Here is a 25,753-nt window from a genome sequence, read left to right on the forward strand (position 1 = left end):
AATTCAAAGTGTGTGCGTGTAAATAACCAAACAAATAATTGATACAAATTGAAATTAAGTAAGTTCAGTATATTATTCTAGCAGAATATATCATTATTCGGTAAATAGAGCATTAAACAGAACTAAGTCTCAGCACAACAAATAGAATAGAAGACAGGTTATATCAGTTTTTAGCAGACTCAGTAGTAATCAAATTATACTAGTTCTTCAGCAGATACAACAATAACAGATTATGTCAGTTTTTTTAGCAAATATAATAGTAAACTGGATCAGTTCTCAGTTCAGTAAAATCAGCTCAATCAGAAAATAAAATATAGGAATTTAAAGAGTAATGATTGAGAGAATTGAACACAGAATTTTTATAGAGTATCAGCCTAACTAGCTTACATCTACTCTCTCAAAGATTCCACTTTGAGTCTTCACTTCATTATTCTTCTCTTTTAAAGGCAAGAGACAAATGCCCTTTACAAATCTTCACACCAAAGCTTTTACAAGTAGCTTCACACTTCTATCAAGTGTTATCCCAAACACTTTATACCTTCAAGCTTCACTAGGTGCTTGAAAGACCTCTCATAAATGATAATAAGGTGTTTAAAAACTCACTCTCACTTTTTACAACAGAATCTATAAAGAAGAAATGAGTAAATATGCCAATGATTGAGCAATAAAAACAATTGGAGCACTTTGAATGAAAGCTTTAATAATTTTAAGAAGTTAGAAGCAGTAGAACAACTTTCATTAAGAGCAAAATGACCAAGAGTAAGTGTATTTATAGCCTTAAATCATTTCTAACAGTTTGAGAACTCATTTGAATGTTACACTTTCAAATTTTAAGAAAATAGTAGTTATTTTGTCATTTTCTGCGATATTGCAGAGTTGAATCAGTTAGCAAACTAGTTTGTTTACTAGAAGTAATAGCAAACCAGTTAGCATATCAGAAAAAAACTTTTCTGCTTAACTTTGAAAAATTAAAACTTTTCACCAAACCAAAATAAAATACTTTTAGACCATTCAATGATTAAAAACAAGTTTTAAAAACTTAGGATAAATATTTGAGGAAATAAAAAATGATTTCATTGGCTCTACTCCTCAATTATTTTCACAAATATTCTTAAAATCCTTAAACTATATTCAAACTATATGTACCTTCAATTTGATCTTCAATGTAGCTTGGAAGGTAGCATTTTCTCTTCTTTGTCTTTGATTCATTTTGTGTTATCTTAGAATGTCATCTTTTCTTTAAAGCAAAGTCCATTATTTTCATGAATCTTTTACTTCATCTTTAGAAAAATACAACGCTTAAGCAATGTTAATTTGATTCTAGTTGAGTTTTACTATCATCAAAATTCATTCTCGTATGAGCTCATGGGGTTAACAAGAATTTACATGGTAATTTAATTAGTATAGGATATAAAAAAAATTTAAAGTACATATTTTTTTAATAATTTCCCTTTTTAAATTAAAGGTGTTAGGTTTTTTTCTTTTATTATTTTTAATAATTATTAAATAAGATATAAGATAAAGATAAGTTATATTTTATGATATAAACGTGGAATTTTAATTAAATTAAAATATAAATAATGATTATAAAATGGTATATTAGTCTATATAAATTTTTATTAATTAAATTAATTATCGCCTTAATAAATATAATAGTAAAAATAGGTGATGTTAAGATATTTTATTCTAAATTAAACCAAAGAATTTATGTTGGAAAAAAAAAGTAGGATGCCTTATTGGGAATTAAAACCTATTAAATTCTAAAATTTGAAGAAAAATTAAGGTCTAAAAAGAATATAAAAAAAAAAAGGCGTTTAAAGAGTTTTAAGTTAGAAAAAAAAAAGTATGATTCTTTATTAGGAATTTAAAACCTATCAAAATTCAAATTTTTGAAGAAAAATTAACGACAAAAAAGGAAAATTGTAGTTTCCTTTTAGAAAATTATATTAATTGATTTAATTTTTAATTGAATTAATAATATTTATAATATATTTATATTTTTTAATAAATTAAAATTTAGATTTAAATAGAAAATCTTTAAATAATAATAAAATTTATATTATTTTACAGTCAATCAAAATAGAAAGTAATTTATTATTATTAAATTCAATTATAAGTATTTTTATAATCTCATTATCTTTTGTATGTATTATAGATTATATATTCATCATATAAAAAGAAATAATAAATTTTATATTATTTTACAGTCAATCAAAATAGAAAGTAATTTATTATTGTTAAATTCAATTATAAGTATTTTTTATAATCTCATTATATGCATGTATTATGGATTATAAATTCATCATATAAAAAAAAACTTACATAATTATTATTCTTTTCATTTATTTTTATTTGTAATTTTTTATAAATTATTTTATCTAAAATTATTTATCACTTTAAAAAAAAATTAAAGAGTATTAATTAATTTTTTTAATTTTAATTTTATTTTTATTAAATATAATAAATATTTTATAATTTTTTAAAACTTAACTTATCATTTTCCCTCAATGAAAAGAGATAAAAAGATAAAAAATAATTTGATGAAATTAAAAATATTTTTGAATTCAAAATATAAAAATATTTAAATTTCAATAAATTTATTAATTTTTAAAATTTTGGAAAATATATTATTTTATTTCTATTTTATTTTCGTCCTCTCTGAGTTAAAATTCCAGTTGTTTTCCACTCCGGAACTCGGAACTGGAACCCAACGGGTACTAATAGCCCGCCCCGCTTGCTACTCAAAATTCACAAATTGAATCCAACCGAAAGCCAAAGTGTTTGTTTCACTGGCGACTCAGTTGCTTGGTGGTTCCTATCATTCAAAAATATATTTCTCTTTTCCATTTCAATTCAAAAAGCCTTACAATATCACTTCTTACAATTTTGCCTTTTCTCCATTTCCTTTCTGGGTCTGTCTCCGTCATGGTTTATTTGTTCTGGGTTTCTTTCAGTATCTGAGGAAGCAACACAAAATGGCGGGAAAGGAGCTTGAACTACAACTGATGGATGGTGGGAATAAACTCCTTAACCCACCATTTTCCATTGATGAGCTTCTGTCTATTCTTGAAGTAAGCGATACCCATTTCTTTATTTTCATTTATTATAATGTAGGCTGCACATTTATGTTATGTTTTCTGTTTATTTAATTGTTCATGAATTGAATTTTTTTTTCTAAAAAAAAATTGGGTTATTGTCAAGGCCTGATTAGATATTTGAACTGTTCTTTTTTTTTTTTTTTTTTTTTGTATTTTATCGGTTCCTTTATTTTATTTGATTCTGCTTTAAATCAATTTTAACCCCTCTCCCCCAGGTTTGGAGGGGTGGAGGCATATATTGCAAAAATAAAATAAAAAATGTTCTTTCTTTTATTCTTTTTTGAAAACTTCTTATAGAAAGGGAACCCACTTGGTAGTTTCTAGCAATTTGGGATCTCTGTTAATTGTCTGGCTGTGTAAACTTTACTGTATTTGGTGAACATGGCTGTTAATAAGAACTGAGAATAACATTAAGAAAATGAGATTATATTTGCTCTAGTATGTAATGCTTTAAAATTGATTTTTTTTTTTCTAAATTTAATGGAACATTTCACTTCTGTCACGTAGCAGGATTTGCATTTGATGTTTTCAATATATTTTTCTTGATATCATTTTTCTTTTCCAGTTTATTTTGATCCTGATACTTGTATTTTCTTCTTCCTTCTTTGTTATGTCTTTTAGAGAGTTGAGGTTTCTCTCTCAAAGGTGGATCAATCACCTCGTCAGTCAATGGTTGCTGCACTTTCACCTTTGAGGAATGCGTTGGTTTCTGATAAACTTTTGAGGCATTCAGATACAGATGTGAAAGTTTCTGTTGCTGTTTGCATTAGTGAGATTATACGAATAACAGCTCCGGATGCTCCTTATGATGATGAAAAAATGAAGGTGAACTGAATATCTAATAGCAGTTTTTATATGGACATTTAATAGAAGAGTTCTTATGCTTATTTGTGCTTCATGGATGTGCAGGAAATATTTCATCTGATTGTAGCTGTGTTTCATAAACTTTCTCATACGTCCAGCTGCTGTTACTCAAAGGTGGTGTTAGTCCTTGTTACCATGGCAAAAACAAGGGCAATTTTGGTGATGATGGACCTTGAGTGTCATGCTTTGATTATTGAGATGTTTCAACTTTTTCTGAGAATTACTAGGTAAGGTAAAAATGGTCTGGTTTTGCTTGTTGTCTCTTGCAGATTTAGCTGACTGACTGGAGATAAATTTTGGATTGAATTTTTGCTTTTACCTTCGCAATTTTATTTCTGAAGTTTCTGAGGCTCAAACAGAGATCAAAATTAAAAACCATTAGGTTTGAGGTTTGATTTTATGTGGGATTTTCTAAACATTTAAAGTTTCATAAATTTATTATAATCAACCCATTCATGGAATTGATAGTCTTTGACAAAATTTACAACCTTACCAATATCTATGCATGTTTTTATAGGGAAAGTTTCTTCATACCTGTGATGGTAATATACAACTAGGCATATACATACGTACCAATGCTTCTGTTTTATATTTCACTAGGAAATTGCTCATGCTAATGCACCTAGCTATTAATAATTTTAATATATATATATATAATTTTAATATATAAAAATAATGTAATGTTTTAAATTTTTTATTAATTATTTTAAATTTTATTTTATTACTTTTATCTCTCAAACTTTTTAATAAAGATTTTATAGTAAAAATAATTAAAATCTATCGCTATATATAATATAGATATAAATATATGTAATTAATATATGTTAATATATTGTAAGTTACTTTATAATAATGGTTACTTGTTATAATATTAATAGGATAAATATTAAATAATTTATAATTTACATATAATAGAGAATTTTACATGGCAATACTATAAAAGAATGCCACGTATCAGATGGGAATTGCAAGTGCTAATTTACGTGACTATTAATAATTTTAATTTGTATATTTTCTTTTGATTTTCATATATAAAAATAATATAATATTTTAAATTTTTTATTAATTATTTCAAATTTTATTTTTATTACTTTTATCTCTCAAACTTTTCAATAAAGATTTCATAATAGTAATAATTAAAATCTCTCTTTCGATATATATATATATTGTAAGTTACCTTATAATAATGGCTACTTATTAAAGTATTAATAGGATAATATAACTTACATTACATATAATAGAGAAGGTTACGTGGCAATACTACGAAAGAAAATAAAAGAGAATGTCACGTGTCAGACTTTTGGGAATACTTTACTACTTCATATATATATATATATATATATATATATATATATATATATATATATATATATATATATATATATATATAGATATAGATTTGGGAAATGTTTTCTTCGAGCTCTCAAATTTGTTTAAATAGTGCTATAGATTATATTATTGTTGTTGCTGCAGTTGGTTGGTACTTGGTATATGGCCTTCAATTTTTTGTTTGTTCTAGGAAATTTATCTTATAATTTTTCAGCCTTGTGGTTCTAGGATCACTCTTTCATTGCTGGGCTGAAACTATATGGATAAAACTGTGGATTGGGAACTATAGATACCCTCTTTTTTTGTGCAAAAAGTCCTATTCACCAGCGCGAGATGTAGACTGAGCACTCATCATTTGCTGCATTAGATAGGACTTAGGAACTGATATTGAAGGTGCTAATGGGAATGGGTGGTTGTGGTTGTAAGCAGCTACATATTTGTTGTAGGTGGGGTGGTAAAGAGGTATTCTTGCCTTGTAAGGGTATTCTATCAATGGCTGACCCTTTGAGCTATATTTACGCAATTGAGATTGGAATTGGTAAGGGATGTTTGATCGACTGATGCAAGGTGAAAGGGACCTTCAACAATAAATTATTTTCTTATGCACATTTTTGTCCTCTTTCTCTTCTTTCTTTAAAGAGGATGATTTGGTGCCTGTGCCTGGTTTGGAGCTCTTTTTTTTTTTCTTCTTATTTTTGTACTAATAGCAACAAAAATCCAAACCGCACAATGTTTGTCAATTGTGGCCACTTCTTTTAATACCAAATACCAACTGTGGCCACTCCATGAACTTAAACATTTATAACGATTAGCCATCTTTTAGTTTCACTCCCTAAACTATGTGCCTTTGTTGACATAGTGTACTCTTATTGTTTAATAGTTCTTAAGTTGACTAGAGCAAAACTAAAGCTGACAGGATCTTAAAATTTAATTTTCTCAATAATTTTCATAATTTAATTTGTTACTGGTTTTTTTTCCTTGTTTATTTATTTTTAGTTTTTTAAAAAATGTTCAAATGCGGTTGGAAATTTTGAGTAACCAAAAAAAAAAAAGTAAAAATCTAACGATCCTTACAGTTGACTGCCACATCAGTGTTGGCCACATCAGTGTTGGCCACACCATAGAGGAGAAAACTAACTGTCATCAATTATTACTAATAATTAAGTTGACGTGTTATTTTGGAAAAGGTGGTGTGAGGGCTGAGAATGCAGGTTATCATAGTCATTCTTTTGAGGAATCAAAAGCATTGTTCTTTGTTGTGATTAGTATGGTCTTCTTATCAGTTTTTTTTTTAATGCCTGATCTTGTTGCTGAGAGGGCAGTTGTTGACTCATTTTGTTCTTTGTATTTCTTACTGTGTGTTGAATGTCAAGGATCCAACCCCTTCTAGCTTTTCTGGTTATATTAATGAGTGATCATTGTATTGTAAGTGTTCAATTTATATATGTATATTTGTTTTAAGGTCAAACAACTCAGAAGTTGTATTAGATGCCATGGTGACAACAATGACCATTGCCATCTTGGAAAGTGATGATATTTCTTTGGAGATTCTTGTTCCCCTTTTAGCCAGTGTGAGAAAGGAAAATCAGGTAATAATTAATTTTCCCTGATTACAATATTGAATTGCATTTTAATTTTCAGTGATGATGCTGATTAGCAACAACTTTTTCTCAGAATGTTTTCCCAAAGTCCTGGAAGTTAGGAAAGGAAGTAATAAAAAATTGTGCTGCAAGGATTGAACCTTATATTTTGAAAGCAGTGAGCAGCTTAGGAGTTCCTGTGGACAGTTATGATCAAATAGTTGGTTCTATTTGCCAAAATGCAACTGATTGTATCAAGTCTTTTGATGTCCCTGGTTCTGAGGAACATTTGGTGAGTATGTTTATAATTGTATTCAATTTGTACTTCTCTAGTGAGGGGAAAGAAGTAAAAAAGAAAAGGACTTCTGCATCTGCCTGGATGCTTTGGGAGTCTATGACCAGTCTAGTGCTCCAAACCTTTTCACTGATTCTGAATCTTCATGCTGCTCATTCTATGAGTTACTGGAAAGTAGACTAGGGCACTAGGGCCCTTTTGGTCAAGATTTGCTTGGCATTCCATTGCCTTCTATTAAAATTTTCAGTTTTCCTTTGATTTGATAGGAGATTGTGAAACTATAGTGTTCACTTCTTTTATTTTCTTTTTTTTTTTTTTTAATAACCTCCATATTACCTATTTAAATGTTGTGCTGGTTTCCTTCAGTGTTTTGCATTAAAGCTAGTAGCATCTATGTAACAAAGACCAACATCTGTGGGTAGGGCTGGCTACAAATTCTGGGTTGTTGAGACACTTGCTGTAAATAGACCAGATTTGTGGTGATTATAGATCAGATTTGTAGTGATTATGTGCATAATCAGGGTTAGAATCTTGTACAGTAATTATGGTTGTAATTAAGGGTGTAATCTTTATTTCTTCCTTTTTAGTTTCTTATACACAAGTATATATACCCCAATCAGCTTGAAGGGAATAATCAAGCCATACAATTCTTCAATTGTCTTCTTTTTCTGTTCTTCTCTTCTTCGTCAATATGGTATCAGAGCCTTAAAAAGGCCTGCTCTTCTTTCTCGTGCTCAGTCCTTGTAAGAAACAGGACTGCTATTCAAGTGTGACAAGTTTTTTGAAGCAGTGAGCCTCACTGCCCCTCTAGAAGGTCTTGTCGTTCCCCAATCGGCCTTCCACCTGACTTTCATCACCGGAATCCTCGCCAGTGACTCCCACGTGCTGTCACAGGTTCTCCAAAGCTCGCTACATGTGCCGGCGCGGGACGACAGCTCCGACCACCTTTCTTGTCGGAATCAATTCTAGCCACCTCGCCAAAAGCCGACGACTCATCCCTATACCAACACCTCTTCTAGGTCCTTCATTTTCTCCTTTCTAAAGGGGAAGCAGTGATTTGGTTTTCCCTGTTCACTAACCTATGATACTTTTTCAACAATTTTTATCTCTGTGGTATATTCAACATGTTTGACAAAGTAGAGTCATCAGAAACAGGTGCATTCCAAACTGCAGAGCCATCAGACACAGGTGCATTCAAACCTTTCTTCTCTTCTATTTCTAGCTCACCAACTATAACAACCATTAAGTTACAAGGAAGTAACAATTATATGTCTTGGGCTGCATCAGTAGAGTTATGGTTTATGGGGCAGGGATATGATGACCATCTAAGTGTTGCTCTAATAGAACATACAAGTTAGACTAAAATTGATACTCAATTATGTAGTCTCTTATGGCACTCATTAGATCCCAAATTACTCACTTTTTTTCAGTCCTGTAAAACTTGTTGCAAGGTCTGGACTAAGGCCAAAACACTATATACTAATGATGTGCAACGTATTTATAAGGTTGTGTCAGATATAGTCCATTTATAACAAAATCATTAGGATATGGCCAGTTTTTTGGGGCAGGTTGAAACACTGAAAGATGAATTTAATTTTCTCATGCCCTTTACTGATAGTGTCACTGAACAATAGCGTGATAAATTTTTTATGGTTTTGGCATTGATTAGACTTCGTTCTGATCTTAGTTCTATGAGAGATCAAATATTGACTAGTTCAGTTATCCCTACTTTGGAGGATGTATCTGCTAGGAAATCGATAAGGATAGGGAGGTTACAGAAAAGGCAAAGGGAGGAGACCTCATTGCACCCACTGTGATAAAGGTGGTCACACTCGTGATACCTGTTGGGCACTCTACGGTTGACCACCACATGCCAATCAATCCAACAGTGGTGTTTGATCAACTGCACATATAGTCCAATCTAGTGGTGTTGGTTTGCTTTCCTTGATGCAAAGGATGGTGCACTTAATTCAGTCACCTTAACTGGAGCAGACTATGAGAATATCTATAGTATTAGGTAGCTAAGCAACAGTCTCCTTCAGCCAACATCTCTTACTCTGGTAATTCCTTTGCTTGTCTAACCAAGTCTTCATCCACTGGTCCATGGATCCTAGACTCTAATGCCTCTAATCATATATCTGCTAATAACCATCTTTTCTCCATTCTTATTTCTCCTTCCATATTACCTAAAGTCACCTTAGCTAATGGCTCATAAACAGTAGTTGAAGGAATAGGAGAAGTAAATCTTCTTCCTTCTATTCCCTTAACTACAGCTTTATTCACCCCTGAATATCTATGTAACTTAATCTCCATTAGTAAGTTGACTAAAAACCTTAATTCTTCTATCACCTTTACCACTGACTCTATTGTTGTGCAAGACTGGGGTTCGGGAAAGATGATTGGAGCAGGACATGAGTCACAATGATTGTACCATTTCTCTACTCCAAATCCTCCAGCTGCTTTTGCTTCCACAGCTTCTCCTTCCACAACTTCTCTTAATCTTATTCATAGTTGTTTGGGCCATCCAAGTCTTGGCAAGTTACAGAAAATAGTTCCTAGTTTTTCTACTTTGTCTTCTTTAGAATGTGAGTCATGTCAACTTGGGAAACAAACTCATGCTTCCTTTCTCAAGCGAGTCAATAATAGAGCTACCTCTACGTTTGACATTGTTCATTCATACATTTGGGGTCCAAGTCGTGTTAGTTCGACTTTGGGATTTAATTATTTTGTTACATTTATTGATGATTATTCTCATTACACTTGGTTATTTTTAATGAAAAATTATTTTGAATTATTCTCTCTCTCTCAAAATTTGTGCTGAAATTCGTAATCAGTTTGGTGTTTTAATAAAAGTTTAACGCAGTGACAATGCAAGAGAATATCTCTCCTCTCCCTTTACTCATTTCTTGTCTTCTTAGGGCATTTCTCATCAAACTTCTTGTGCTTATACCCCTCAACAAAATGGGGTTGCTGAGCGGAAAAATAGGCATCTCATTGAAACTACCTGAACCTTACTCATACATGATACACCATAATGCTCCTTTATGCTTTTGGGGGGATGCTGCTCTTACTGCTTGTTATTTGATTAACAGAATGCCATCTTCCATTTTGTAGCATCAAAGTCCTTATTCAGTCTTATTTCCATATCAGAATTCCCATCAATTAACTCTACGTGTGTTTGGATGTATATGTTTTGTTCATGATCACACTTCCGACAAAGACAAACTCCAACCTAAATTAGTAAAGTGTGTCTTTTTAGGATATTCTCGTCTTAAAAAAGGATGCAAATTCTATGATCCAACTACAAATAGATATTTTGTCTCAGCAGATCTAACTTTTTTTGAAATATCTCCCTACTTTTCATCCAACACAACAGACATAAATATCATTCTTAATGCCTTTCCAGTTCCCGCTATTCCACCACTTCGAGTCAATCTACCTCCTCTCCAAGTCTCCTCTCGTCGTACTCATCCTCCTGTTAATATTCACAATACACCTTCATATGATAAAGGTACAGAAGCAGATCCTGGTGATTCATTGCTCGATCCACCATCACCAACATTGGTCACTCTTATTGCCATTCGAAAAGGCATTAGATCATCTCGTGATCCTCATCCAATTTATAAGTTTTTGAGTTATCACCGTTTGTCTCCCTCTTACTATGCTTTTATCTCCAATATGTCTAATGTACCTATCCTAAAGACTGTTAGAGAAGACTGTTAGAGAAGCATTGGACCATCTAGGGTGGTGTGCTACAATGGTTGAGGAGATGACTACTCTCTATAATAATGGAACTTGGGATTTGGTGCCACTACCACAGGGAAAATCTACTGTTGGATGTAGATGAGTTTATACAGTCAAGGTGGGACCTAATGGCAAAATTGACAGGCTTAAAGCTCAATTAGTTGCTAAATGGTGCACACAGATATATGGGCTTGATTACAATGATACATTCTCTCTAGTAGCTAAGATTGCATCTATTCATCATCTCATTTCCTTAGCTGCAATTCAACATTGGACCCCTCATCAGCTAGTCATTAAGAATGTTTTCTTACATGGCGAAGTAGCCGAAGAAGTATACATGAAGCAACCACTAGGATTTGTTGCTCAGAGGTAGTCTGACTTGGTATGTCATCTTAAACAGTCTTTATATGGTCTTAAGCAGTCTCCACGAACACGGTTTGGTTGGTTTAGTGCTGTGGTTAAACAGTTTGGAATGACTCGGAGTGAAACTGATCATTTAGTATTTTTCCGACATGATGGTCATGGCAAATGTATTTATTTGGTGGTCTATGTTGATGATATTGTCATCACAGAAAATGATCATGATGGAATTTCCCAACTCAAACAGTATTTATTTCGTAACTTTCAGACTAAGGACTTGGGGAAGTTAAAATATTTTTTGGGAATAGAAGTGGCACAATCAAAGTTGGGTATTGCTATTTTTCAAAGGAAATATGCTTTGGATATATTGGAGGAGATTGGGATGTTAGACTGTAGACATGTAGACACTCCCATGGACCCGAATGTCAAACTTGTTCTTGGATGGGGGGAGCCATTAGAAAATCCTGAAAGATATAGAAGACTAGTTGGTAAACTCAACTATCTTACAATCACACGACCTGACATTTCTTTTGCTATGAGTGTGGTTAGTTAGTTTCTCCAGGCACTATGCAGTGGCCATTGAGATGCAGTTATTTGTATTCTCAAGTACATCAAAAGAGCTCTAGGACAAAGTTTGTTATATGAAGATAAAGGTCACTAAAAAATTGTTGGATATTTAGATGCAGACTGGGCAAGCTCCCATCAGATAGACGATCTACTTTAGGATATTGTATAATGATTGGTGGAAATTTAATATCCTTGAAAAGTAAAAAGCAGGATGTGGTTGTTAGGTCAAGTGCAGAAGTAGAAAATCGGGCTATAGCTTTAGCAACATGTGAACTTATCTGGTTAAGGCAACTCCTTCAAAAATTGAAGTGTGGGGAGGTTAAACAAATGAAATTGATATGTGACAATCAAGCTGCCCTACATATCGCCTCTAATCTAGTTTTCAACGAAAGAACTAAACATATTGAGGTGGATTGTCACTTTATCAAATAGAAGATTGAGTCTGGATATATTATCACCAGTTTTGTCAATTCAAATGATCAATTGGCAGATGTCCTAACTAAATTTCTTAGGGGTCCTCGAATTGAATACATTTGTAGCAAGCTTGGAGCATATGATATATGTCCTCCAGGTTGAGGGGGAGTGCTGAGATACTTGCTATAAATAGACCAAATTTGTAGTGATTATGTGCATAATCAGGGTTATAATCTTGTACAGTAATTATGGTTGTAATTAAGGGATGTATTCTTTATTTCTTCCTTTTTAGTTTCTTGTATACAAGTACATATACCCAAATCAGCTTGAAGGGAATAATCAAGCCATATAATTCTTCAATTGTCTTCTTTTTCTGTTCTTCTCTTCTTCTTCAATATGGGTTGGAACCAAAACTGGATCAGCGGTTCCGGTTCCTGGGTCAGGGGGACCAGAACCATGTTGAAGGGTACTTTTTAATTTCTTTTTTTTCCAAGGGAAGAAGATCTAGTTTTAGCTGGGAACCAGACCGATCGTGTCCAGTCTGGTTCAACTACGGTTTCAGTCAATCCAGGTTTGACCGGTTTCATTTTGGTTGAGTTGGACTGGTCCTGTTCCTGTTCCAAACCAGACCATGGCCGCCTCTAATTATAGGTAGCAATGGTATATCAAATAGCATAACCAACTTCTTTTGGAACAAGGAGTTCCAGTGACATATGACAAATAAAATTTAGTTAACAGATGAGAAGATAACTATGTATTTAAGGATATCAGGATGCTGTAACCTGTGAATAGCAATTATCTATTCAGTATATTAACAATCCATGGACAAACATCTGACTCATGTTTCTCGGGATACATTTCTCTACCTGATGCATACTTCAACAGATTAATGATGAAAGACCAGCTATCCAATGTATGGGTGGGAAGAGGCTTAGGTGCAAAACTACATCTGAAAATCCTGGAACTGAAGAAACTACTGACAAGGTACAACTGAAAGTGATCTCAAATTTTCTTTCTTGCGGTCCTATTTACATGAATGGTATATTCTGGCCATAGATTTCCCTTTGTTTTTAATAAAGAAATTATAATTCACCATAACAGAACTCTGTTTTTTGTTAACCATGCTCTACCCTCTTGATGAAATCATGCTAAATTTGTGGTTATAATTGTTTTGTCTTATTATTTTAGTTCTTGCAGTGTATATGGATGCTTTCCTCAGCATTTGCATTCTGATAATAAGAGTGAATCCTTTCCCATTTATGAGATGTGTTGTACTTACATCACCTTTTTGAAATACAAATCACTTTCCTATTTACTGCATAATTTTTTGAAGTTATGTTAAGCAGAAAGTTATGTTGTCATCTGGGACACAGTGTGTTCAATACGTAGATAAATATTTAATCTTAATAAATTAAAGGAATACAAAGAAGAAACTCAAGCTGGATGTAAAGGTAATATGTAAGGTGTAACAATGTCATGTGTTGCATGGCTAATTAGTACTCCATAAGATATTTTCTATTAAATAAAAGTTCACTAAAGACTCAAGATGTAGAGATTAGTTTTAAACTTATAACGCTCTTGTGACAGATCCTGGTGGGATAATTAAATAGGTTATTCAGTTCACATCCCCCCTTCCTCTGCTTCTAATCTGAACAGTTGATATAGAAGATATACCCATAATACTATTGGCATGTTCATGAATAATTTTATATTTTAGTTGATTGAAATGCTTTGGCCTTTTCTGATGTAAATGCATTAATCCTCAAGTAATACATATATTAACAGGGACAATCAGTAGACTTTCTGAGTGCGGGTTCTTCACTTAAACTGTAAGTTTTGCTTTCTATGGTTGTTGAACTTCTATGACCAGAGCATCTCTCACTATATTCTGTAGTTTATATTGAAGTTTCCAAATAATTTCATAATAATTTGTTTTTGATGTGTCAATCTCTGTATTTCTATTTAATCTCATCCAATTATGCAAAAACTCATTTTATTTTCTTGTCAGGTCCATTTAGCTGCTGTAACCGATAGTCATATCTTAAAATGATTGATTTTCTTGGAAGGCAAACCAGATCCAGATAATTTGGTTTGCAGCTGCAGTACAGTAACGGACAACTGGCTGGCTATTTGCCCAGTTATCGTGCTGTCATTGCACTGGTGATTTATTAAAAGCAATCCATAGATAAAATTTTGGGAAATGCTTAGAATTTCTCCATAGATTTAAACATTGTAGTAAAAAACTTTTCATTTGTTGGAAAAGAAATGTTGTTATGTAGTTAATGTGCTATGTAACATTGTTATTCTAATATAGCCAAGTTATCTCATAAAAAGCTTTGAAAGGTTTCAAGTCTTTTTCTCCATTTGGTCATATTACCTGAGTGAATTTTGTCAGTCTTCTATGTGACAGGAAATGGATTCTCTCTCTCTCTCTCTCTCTCTCTCTCTCTCTCTCTCTCTATCTATATATATATATATATATAGTTAGAAAAGTTTATCGAGTTTTGTTAGTTGCTGTAATCCTCAATTTTAGAAATTGGTCACATTGAATGGTTACACCTTAATTTTTTTTCAGTTGTTTTCTGATGTAATAACGAAATTTTGCAGGTATATTCAGCAACAAGACCAATCTGTGAACCCATGGAGTTGTCAAAAAGAAAAGCAGCAGAATCAAGGGATGCAGATCCCATCCTCTGAAGACACATTTCCAGCTAATAATGGAGGAAGCAATGTATGCAGTGGAACAACGATTGTGCAAGGCTATGAAGTCAAGGCTAGTGTTGCACCTGTACTTACAGCTATATTTGCCAAGTATGGTGATATTGCGGCTAACTGCCAGTACAAGTCACCATCAGTAAGGGCTTGTTTGCTTGAAATTGTCTCTGATGTTGTTCGCCGACTACAAAGCACTGACATTCCTCTCACTGTCTCTGAGATTAAAGTCCTCCAAAATGAAATGAAAGATTTGGAGGCTACAAAGCTAAAGCTTTCATGGCTTACCCAGCCATTAGAAAAAATTTCTGAAGTAGAAAGGATTGCTGGGATGCGTTCTATGCTCAAGTCTGTAAAAGCAAGTAGCATGTTGGTCATAAAAGCAGCAACCAAGGAGCTGGAAGATGCACTCATGGAGCTAGTGGCACTGCAAAAACGCATGGGGGAGGCTGAAAAGCGTATAAATGCAATGAAGCTTGTGGTGCAAAAGGTTGATAATGCCATTAAAGAGGCTGAGGATCAGGAGCGTCACTGGCTAAGGAATATGAATGAGCTTCCATAGTGCTTTCTGCAGAAACAAATTAACAAAGTACTTGCTATGAAATATCTTTTTGAGAACATTGAGGCCCAATGTTCATCAACTGCATTCTGGTAACCAACACAATCGAACTGCAGTCTAGGCTTGTAAGTGTTGGTGTTGGTTGTTCCTGTGTGCTCCTTTTGTTCCTGCCAGTTTTTAAAAAATCAATTTTCCTGTGTTGAGGCTTCCTTGTCGACTCCACAAAAGATCGTTGTTCTGTGATTGATGGCTTGAGATTCATGAGAACGGTCTGGTATTATTGTCTCCAATTAGAACTCAAACTCAAAATTTCATAATTTTAAAGGCGACTCTAATACTATTGAATTAAAAGTCATTTGTAGAATGTTTCCTTTATTTAATTTATAGTAATCCCTAATAGATCATTTATTGCAAATTATAGGAAATTACTATTTATTCTTTGCATTTTAATGAAAATAATTACTTATTATTGGTATTTTAAAAAATATATTATTTAATCCTTCTTTTTTAGTTCGTTAAATTATTTAGTTTCTTTATCAATTTTTCTACTAGTCAATAAATTTTACTGCTAATCAAATTATTATTTAGTGTCCTTTTAAAAAAAAATTAATTAGTTAGTTTATATATTTTAAATAATAAATTAATTAATCCATAAAATTTTATTTTATTAACTTTTTAGTCTTTCTCGTTATTTTTTTTTTATCCAAATTGCTTTAATCCTTTTCTCCTTATTTTTCTCTCCTTACGGTTTTTTCCCTTTACACTCACACCATTTTCCTTTTCATTCTCTTTATAGAAAATGGTAGAAACTATCTATGTAAAAATGTTAATTAGTTCTTTTAAATCTTTAAGTAATAAAAGCAATAAACTAGAAAAATTATTTTTTAATAGAAAAAATACAAAAATAATGCCTAAGAAATTGAATGAAAACACATGAATATTTTTTTTTTTTTAAAAAAAGCAAATTCAAATTTAGTACACAACAAAATTTTCTTTTTTATTTAGGAATATGTTTTTCAAAATATAAACCATCTAATTAATTTTATTAAAATAGAGGACTAAATAGTATATTTTTAAAATATAAAGACCAACTAATTAATTTTATTAAAGTAAATATATTTTTATTTACTTGAAGTTTGTTGTATGTTTGACCCTAGATTAGAAAAGTGTCCCTTCACCTGAATTTTATATAAAAATTAAAAAAAAAATCTCTTTCTTTACAACTATAATGTTAATTGTTTATTTAATTTTCTTAATTCTGATTTTTTTTTTGGTAGATAAGAAAATAATTTATTCATATCTTTTTAAACAAAAGCCAGCATATATATAGGTTAAAGAACCTTTTTGGCAAATGCGAAAATGGCACAAGAACAAAGGAACACCAATATTGAAATGACACCCTAACTTACTGTGAAGGATACTCCACGATGCCACGCTCATCCCCTGATTTAATATATGATTTCTTTTTTTATGTTTTATTTATTAAACTAAAGCTCATGAAGAGTTTTTGAGATGGTTTGGGGTTCGAACATCCTCACTCATCAAAGTGATGAAATTAATCCTCACAGGGGCTATGAGCTATAAGGCTTTCAGATATTGAGATCAACACTTTATTAATTTAAAATTCATTTGTCTTAAGAGAAAGCAGTTGGGAAATTTATTAATTGGAATCAAAGATTAATGTATTAGGCATCATAATATTCATTAGAATACATAATCAGAACACGTAATTATTTAAAATGATAGTTTGGAACAATTTAAGAAAGATGAAAAAAGGGGTGATTCCAATACAAATGACAAATAGTTGCACATTACAAATTTCTACTTTTGGTAATTTGGAACTTGTTCTCTAGTTTTATAGACCAGTGCAAGGATTGAATCCTGATAGAGCCTTCTGGCTGTTTTGGGATATGTAATTCACTCAACTTTACGAGTGTTTTCATAAAAATTATTAAATTTTAATTTTTTTTATAAAATTTATTGAACTTTAATTTATTTTCATTAAAATCACTGTGATCGAAAACTAAAAACTTCTCGGTTAATCTGTTAACTTATCAATTATTTTATAAATAAAATTACCTAATTAGTGACTGGTAGTAAAAAAAAATAGAGAAAGAGAATGGATTTGACAGCAAAGAAGATAATTAGATGCTTTTTATGTATCTTTTCTTTTTTTTAAGAAACTAATAAAATAAGATAATTTTATTTGTAAAATAGTTGATACGTCAGCGTGTTAACTAGATAACCTTTAATTTTTTATCACAATAACTTTTATAAAATTAAATTAAAATTAATAAATTTTATAAAATAAATTAAAATTTAATAACTTTTATAAAATATTCATAAATTTGAGTGGCCGCGTGTAATATTTACTGGTTTTGGGATAAGAAGGTGACCCCTTTCCTGCAGGCTCTTAACAATTTCACATAGGCATTGCTTCACTGTTGTAAATTCCAAGCCAAGTTCCTTGAGCTTTTGGTTGGAGAATTTGTATGGTTTTGCTCTTGGGTTCTTCTCATCTGAACACCTGCAATCATTTACAACACAAGATTTCAGCCACCAAATTCCATGAATTAAATTGGAATCTATTTTCTTTTTATATAAAATAAAAGACTTAATTATGAGGCATGATGATTAATTCTATTGGAACATGTTGGCTATATGAATGTTTCTGCCCAATTGTCAACCCTAGTTACCCAACTAAAGGAATATTCATATGATTTCTCTAATGTTTCAATCAAAGATAATAAATTTTGACTCATTCAAATTCAATTGATCTGAAACAATTTATAACACATCTATATTTGCTTTAAATTTGACTCAATCAGCGCAAATTTTAATTTAAAAATTAAATAAAAATTAAATTTTTTAAAGAAAGCGTATTTTAATTTTTTTTTTCAAAGTCTAACTCACAATTTAACTTCACTAAAAAAGATTCAAAATGATGTTAACCCTAAATTTTAATTTGAATTCAAATTCGTCCTAATTTCCTCCTCTACCTTCAACAAGTATTAACCTTACCTGTAAAAAAGTAGCCTGTATATTAGATCTCCTCGACCAGGAGACATGGGAAGAGGTTGGTTAAAGAAGACCTCCAAGCTTCACTTATGACAAAGACATTAGAGTAGGTAATGGACACTTTGGAACCACTACTTTTTTTCTTTTTTTTTTTTTTTCATTAAATCAAAATGATTCCAAGTGTTGTTTTATTGTGGGTTTGATAATTAATTCCTATCCTAGTCCTTGTAGGTGAGATTTATAATAAGTCAAAGTGGATGCAACAACTGCCCCACCACCCTATGAAAACAAAAGGTGCAACACTACTTAAATGCACTTGCCTTATTCAGTGATTTCTATTTGTTTCTTCCTCAGCTTCCAGCTTTCAATGCGTAATGGCTGATGCTAGAAATCAACCCAAAATGTCAAGTTTAGATTTTTAAACTGTTGTCAACTATTAAATATTTAACAAAATTATCAAAATTTTAAATTAAATTTCTATTTGATTTAAAATTATCATACTTTTTTTTAGAAGCTCTGATTGGGATTCTAACTTGAGACCTCATAATCTCGAAAATAACTGTAATATCATTGAATTAAAACTCTCGCTAATAAATTATTATACTTCCTGTTGCTTAATGTTCTAAATGGAAAAGTTTCTATAATTTCTAATAAAATTTATGTAAACAAGACTATAAAATCAAATTGTAGAAGAAACAAGAAAGGCCTTTTTTTTACTATTGTTATTTTTAGTTTTCTTTTTTGTTTTTTGAGTATACATGTGCCGCATTATTACCTAATTTGTTAATTAAATAAATGAATTTTTTTTTTTGAAAATTAAATAAATGAATTATTACCTAACTTGTTAGCATACTTACAAGGTTAATGTATAGAACTAGATATATTACTTCAGTTGAACCCTAAGACCAAGATGAAATCCCTCCAAATATTTTCTATATTTTTCTTAACAAAATTTAGAATCAAGAAGTTTTTAATATTTTTTCTAAGAAATTAGTCAAATATCAATGCAATGTGATGCACACTTATTGATAATATAGTCAAAATCAAGCGCCAACTAATAGAGAACTACTCTGAGAGCTCTCATCTATAAGCTTAAATTTTACAAAAAATAAATTTAAAAAAAAAAGAGAAAAAAAGAGCTTCCATTTGAGAGGAGCAAGCCTAGTAAGCCCAACGTAGAAGAAATTTACACTTGAGGGAGAGATTGTTGGACATTTGCAAGTGTAAAATTCCCATATCGAAGAAAGATAGAATTAGTTGGAGACATATAAATGGGAAAGACCCATAGCCTTAAGGTTTTGAGTTGAATATAGTATCAAGCTCATTAATATGTTCTTTGATAAGATCCATTAAGAAGGATTATTCCTAGACACTTTGCACTCCTCAGATCTATAATAGAACTATTCTTGGAGCCCTCATCTACAAGTTTAAGCCAAAATCTCTTGACATAGTGTCAAAGCTTATGTTAATTAAATATTTCAGCACAAAACAAAGTGGGTCTGAACTTGTTCTAAGCTTAAACTTTTAAATTGAGTAGTTCCTTGATACCAACAATATAGAATCTAATTAGAAAGTTGAAAGCAGCAAAAAGCCAGAAACATAGGTTGGGAATCGAATCCATGTCATGTTGTGACTTGAGGGTATGCCACTTGAGGTCCTAATAATCCTACCACTAATTTCTTGATTTGTGGCTTAATTATTAGTTGGCAAGTCATTTCACTCCATTTGATTGATCGGGATTTAAATCGTAATATTAAATTATAAATTACATTTTTTGTTCTTTCTTAATTTTACAAGAAATTATATATCTTTAATTAAGGCAAAAACTATCTTATCGCAGTGAACACAAGAAAAAAAATTATACACATATGGGGTCTATCATTATTCACAATAAGAATGAGGGAACATTACTTGGTGGGGAAGGGATACGCTGGGAAGAACTTGGCAAGAATTTCCACCACCTCTCCAAGGTGGAGGACGTTCTCGGCGCAGAGATATCGGCCGGAGGCAGAGGGCGTTTCATAGACAAGAATGTGGGCAAGTGCCACATCCTTAACGTGCACGTAAGCTTGAACAGAATTTGCATAGGTCTTGGCTGAGCCAGTTAGGTACTTGAGGATGTGAATAATGCTGGCATTCACAGTGGATTGCAGTAGTGGTCCAAGCACCAAGACAGGATTCACCGCCACTAGGTCCACCCCTTTCTCCTTGGCCACGTCCCACGCTGCTTGCTCCGCCACGGCCTTTCCATAGCAGTACCAGTCCTGCAATCAAAATTTTCACCAAAACTTTGTTTTTGTTTCCTACGTATCCAAACAATTAAAAAAAAAATCAAGGACAAATGGGTAGCCAACCTCAAATAAAAAAAGAAAATGCTATTTAATTAGCAATTAAAATTTCATTGACCTGGCTAGATTTGGTCAACGACTCCTCCTCTGGTATGTTTAGGAATTTCTTGGCAAATCCCAAATCTCAAACCAGTCAATGCAATTTGCCTTTGCTATTAAATCTTGGCCATATATACATATTCTACTTGAATTAGAAAGAAAAGATTACTCATTCAACCGAACAGAGTTCAAATTAATTTTTGACCATATAATGTTAATCATTAAGCAAATAGATATTAATTAATATTAATATAATTCTAAATTAATAAACCTTAGTATTCTTGCAGAAGTCGAGGTCACTCCAGCAAGATTCATCCACAACAACATCAGGGTTCCTATTGGGATCCATGTAAACCGCACCGATTGAAGACGTGAACACCACTCGACGGACTTTGGCTTCTGCAGCTGCTATGATCACATTTTTTGTCCCATTCACTGCTGGCTCCTCCATTTGTTCCTTCAATATTAAAATCATTCCTCATCATTCATGAACAAAATCATCTAATTCATTTTCGTCCGATATGCAATATTAAAAATATTATATTTTTTCATTGATCCATTGTTTTCCCAGTTAAGAAAATGAAATTCTTATTCATTAGTGAGAGAGCTTCTACCAATATAATTGAAGATACTACAAAGACATCTTTTGTAGTATAACAATCAAAATAATAAATATATTAGATTATGTGGGCAATGTTCAAAATATTATAATTTTTTTTCATTGATCCATTGTTTTTCCGATTAAGAAAATGAAATGGAAAATTTAATGATATAGAAAGAGAAATTTTAGGCACGGAGACAGGATTAATAACTTTACCAAAAATGAAGAGAAGTATTAGGTAAAGTGGGCCACTGATGCAAAACGTAAGGTAACGATAATTATTACTCTGCAAGGTGCCCATCAACGCATAGACGATTTGGTGATGGCAATCTAATGAAAAATTTGGTTGGGGTAGGGGTAATGTCCATCACTTTATTATTATTTGTTTAAATAATAATTTTCAAACCCTTTCCTGGCATCCAAATAGAAATTTAAGAGCAAAAACATCTTACGGGATCATCAGTGATGGGAGAAGCAGTGTGGAAAACTCGATCACACCCCATAACGGCCTCTCTAAGGCTCTCATAATCAAGAAGATCAGCTTTGCATAGAGTTAATCTCTCCTTCGCACCTTCAAGCTCTCTCAAATGAGCATTCTTCGAATCATCTATCACAAGAACAAAATAAGAAGAAGAAGAAGAATAAAACCCAATTAGTAGAAAAAATTTGTTAGAGTTTAAGTTCAATTGGAATTAGAAAGTATAATTAGTTTAGAAAGTTTAATAGAATTTAAATTTTGTGTTCTTTATTGTTAGAGAGGATAGAAAGAAAAGAATGGATAGATTTAAACTGATTTGAATGAGAGTAATACAACATGACCTATAACGAATAAACATTTCTGAGAATTTAACCCAAAATCGTTTAAAGTGGAGAAAGAGAATTCATGTAGCCGACCCCAATAAATTTTTGAGATAAAGGCTTAGTTGAGTTGAGTTGTTATTTATTGTTAGAATTATGACTCAAAATCTTATTGGGATTTGAAGAAATATCTTTTTTTTATATAGAGTATAACTCTTATTTTAATGTTATTTCTAAATTGAGTTGGACTCATAATAAGATTAGGATTGAGAGAATTAACAGTATAAATAAGATAATGGTGGAAAGTTTATTTAGCTTCGCCCTTAGGGAATGGCTTTGCTCATAGAGAGTGGCTTTGCCGATGGAGAGGGATTGTTGCCCATTATAGAGAGGGGCTTTGCCTATTGCTGAGAATTTAGCACTACCCATTGATGAGGGCACTTGCCCATTGCGGTGGAGAGAGGCTTCAAACTAAGGTGGAGAAAATACATAAAATTCAAGAGGAAGTGATTCTTGTTCATTGGTGAGAGGGCTTTTACCCATATAGTTGAAGATATCACAAAGGCGCCTTTTGTGGTGTAGCAGTCAAAATAATACTTATATTGGGTTATGTCTAAAAGAGACTGAGAGGATAACAAATATATTTACTATAAGCAATTATGTAATGTGGGTTATCTTGGGTGTAAATGGGTTGATGAGTAGTATAGTTTTGTGCTTGTAATTGATGATTTATTATTATTATTGATAGTGAAAGATGACACGCCTATGGATACAGCCTTATGTTAAGAGGGTAAACCACGTAAATATTAGTATTTGGTGTGTTTACTTTATTTCTTTACAGTTTACACGTTTCTGTGATGTCGAACAAATTGGTATTAGAGCTTGGGGATGCTCTTGGTGAGTTTGATTGAAGGTGAAGCTGCTACAACATGTAGAAATTAGCATATGCAATAATGGTGATGATGGAGAGTTGAAATTAAGGTGGAGCTCTTGATGCGAAATCAAGATGGTTGATGACGCAAAGATTTTTTGAAGAAAGAGGGAAGTTACACCCAAGATAAAGATTGAAGAGACTGATAATTTGAATGGTTCAAACTCAAGTATGGAGATTTGATGATTTGAAGATACTAAAAAATTTGAGGTATGCAATGGTTAATGGATTTTGAGTCAAGATGGAGATTGTTAGAATTATGACTCAAAATCCTAGTGGGATTTGGAGAGAGATCTTTTCTTATATAGAGTAGAACTCTTATATTAATGTTATTCCTAAATTGAGTTAGACTCCTAATCAGATTAGGATTAAGTGAATTAATACTATAAACAGGAGAATGGTAGAAAGGTTATTTGGCTTCACCCATAAGGAGTGGCTTTGCCCACAGAGAGTGGTTTTGCCCATTGAGAAGGGTTGTTACCCATTGTAGAGAGAGGCTTTACCAATTACTGAGGATTTGGCACTGCCCATTGATGAGGAACACTTACCCATTGTAGTAAAGAAAGGCTTCGGACTAAAGTGGAGAAAAGACATAGAATTCTTAAGGAAGAGATTCTTGTTCATTAGTGAGAAGGCTCTTGCCCATATAGTTGAAGATACCACAAATACACCCTTTGTGGTGTAGCAGTCAAAATAATAAATATATTAGGTTATATCTAAAGGAGACTGAGAAGACTAACTAATATATTTACTTTAAGTAATTATCTAATGTGAATTATATTGGGTGTAATTGGGTGATAAATACTATAGTTTTGAGATTGTAATTGATAATTCATTATTATTGATAGTAGAAGATGGCAAACCCGTGGATATAGTTTTATGTTGAGAGGGTGAACTACATAAATATTAGTGTTTTCTGTATTTGCTTTGTTTCTTTGCAGTTTACTCATTATTATTATTATTATTATTATTATTATTATTATTATTATTATTATTATTATTATTTTACTTTTAGTTTTGAGTTGAGAAAATTGAAACTCGAAGTTACCTTTCACTTTACATTGTATTATCTTAGAATAATAATTGATAGGTTATATAACAGGAGGTAGCCATCTCCCTTCTCATTATAAAGGTAAATTATCTTAAAATAGATAGTTAGTGAGACTCAAACTCGAAATCTCCTCACTTCCTACATCTTAAAGATAAATAAGCCTAGGCTACTCCCTAATTGACAGATAGATTTAACTATTACACCAAGTCATACTATAATTGTGACACCCCTTACCCGTCTACAGTGAAGCCGAGCAAGATATGTTACACAATGTGCCGGAACACCAGATCTTAACTCATTGATATTTATCATTCCAAAGTTTATTTATTTATAGGTCACTAAATGAAACTTATGAAATTGATATCAGTTACATCATTTATTGAAATTTTAAATTTATTTGAGGTTTCGAAAATTTTTCAGAAAATCCGGCAGAGTGCTGGCTAAAAATGGAGAAAACAGTTCTTTGAAACCTGTGAAAAACACTTCCAAATATTTTTCCAATCATACTCAACTCCAAATACTCACTATCATCTCAACATTTCTCTACAATTTTCATTCATTCAATCCATATCATATATAATTCAATTTGAACTCGAGTTTATAAAGGCAATACTTAATTTAATTAATTTACAATACAAAATGATATAAGTGATTATAATTTACATGATAACATAAAGACCTAAATATAAAATACAATTTACAAAAATACAAAAGAGAATCCTAGCGCCCTACCAAAATACACTACAGATGAGAGGTGACACAAAACACTGGCAGATCTGACTCTCACCCAATCTGGGGTCTACTGGGCTCACGCTCCATATCTCCTGTACCTACGCGTGGCAAAAGCAACGCGCTAAGTAATACTGCTTAGTGGTGCCAATAATAAAACAAAAATAACTAAAATGAAATAAACATGCAGAGTGTATACTGACATTTTATGTAGACCGAGTTTCTGACAATTATTTATAGTAATCTAATACTTTTTATGTTAATCATTTGATTAAAATTTGGTAAGATTTATTTTGATTGCTCAAGTAACCTATACTAGTCGACTGGGCTAAATAAACGGGTAAATTGGCACTGGGTACTAAGTACCTCGGGCCGTCACACCATCAGTCACAATAGGTCTCCCGGTGTGCAACAGAATAGCTAATAAACTGTAATAATTATTAGGCATGAAACCAAGTATAGTAATCTCAGTCAAAATAACCAAATGCTATTATATCACAGAATGGTACAAAAGGCCATAAAACATAGAATGGCATGATCCATATGTAATACTGCTAATAGAACCCTATTGGCATGCTAACCTATCCAAACCAATCTTACTAGGTCTACTAGAGCATATTACAAAGCTCTTAATTGAATATTTGTGTTTAATATGTAAGGTTACTATTCATTTTACTATTCGAGTCAAAATATTGATCTTTTCATATATAATAGTT

The 25,753-nt window shown here is 31.9% G+C and overlaps 2 protein-coding genes and 1 pseudogene across 2 annotated transcripts; 2 read left to right on the top strand and 1 right to left on the bottom strand.

The window, feature by feature from the left end:
• The first annotated feature begins 2,673 nt into the window (after positions 1–2,673).
• Positions 2,674–15,937, top strand: LOC110641237 (sister chromatid cohesion protein PDS5 homolog C). The gene is made up of 8 exons (XM_021792889.2): positions 2,674–3,071; positions 3,720–3,923; positions 4,008–4,189; positions 6,754–6,880; positions 6,966–7,163; positions 13,137–13,235; positions 14,037–14,080; positions 14,859–15,937. The coding sequence occupies exons 1-8, from the start codon at positions 2,976–2,978 to the stop codon at positions 15,523–15,525; spliced, it is 1,617 nt and encodes a 538-aa protein (XP_021648581.2). The 5' UTR covers positions 2,674–2,975; the 3' UTR covers positions 15,526–15,937.
• On the top strand, positions 10,885–13,129 carry LOC131180857 (uncharacterized mitochondrial protein AtMg00810-like; annotated as a pseudogene).
• A 1,925-nt stretch (positions 15,938–17,862) lies between the features above and the next one.
• On the bottom strand, positions 17,863–22,131 carry LOC110641227 (cinnamoyl-CoA reductase 1-like). Its single transcript, XM_021792870.2, has 4 exons — positions 21,981–22,131; positions 21,199–21,384; positions 20,452–20,804; positions 17,863–18,049 (listed from the first exon to the last, which is right to left on the bottom strand). Exons 1-4 carry the CDS (start codon positions 22,029–22,031, stop codon positions 17,863–17,865), a joined length of 777 nt encoding a protein of 258 aa, XP_021648562.1. The 5' UTR covers positions 22,032–22,131.
• Positions 22,132–25,753: the final 3,622 nt, after the last annotated feature.

Source organism: Hevea brasiliensis, chromosome 6 (assembly GCF_030052815.1).
Source record: "Hevea brasiliensis isolate MT/VB/25A 57/8 chromosome 6, ASM3005281v1, whole genome shotgun sequence".
Lineage (NCBI taxonomy): Eukaryota > Viridiplantae > Streptophyta > Magnoliopsida > Malpighiales > Euphorbiaceae > Hevea > Hevea brasiliensis.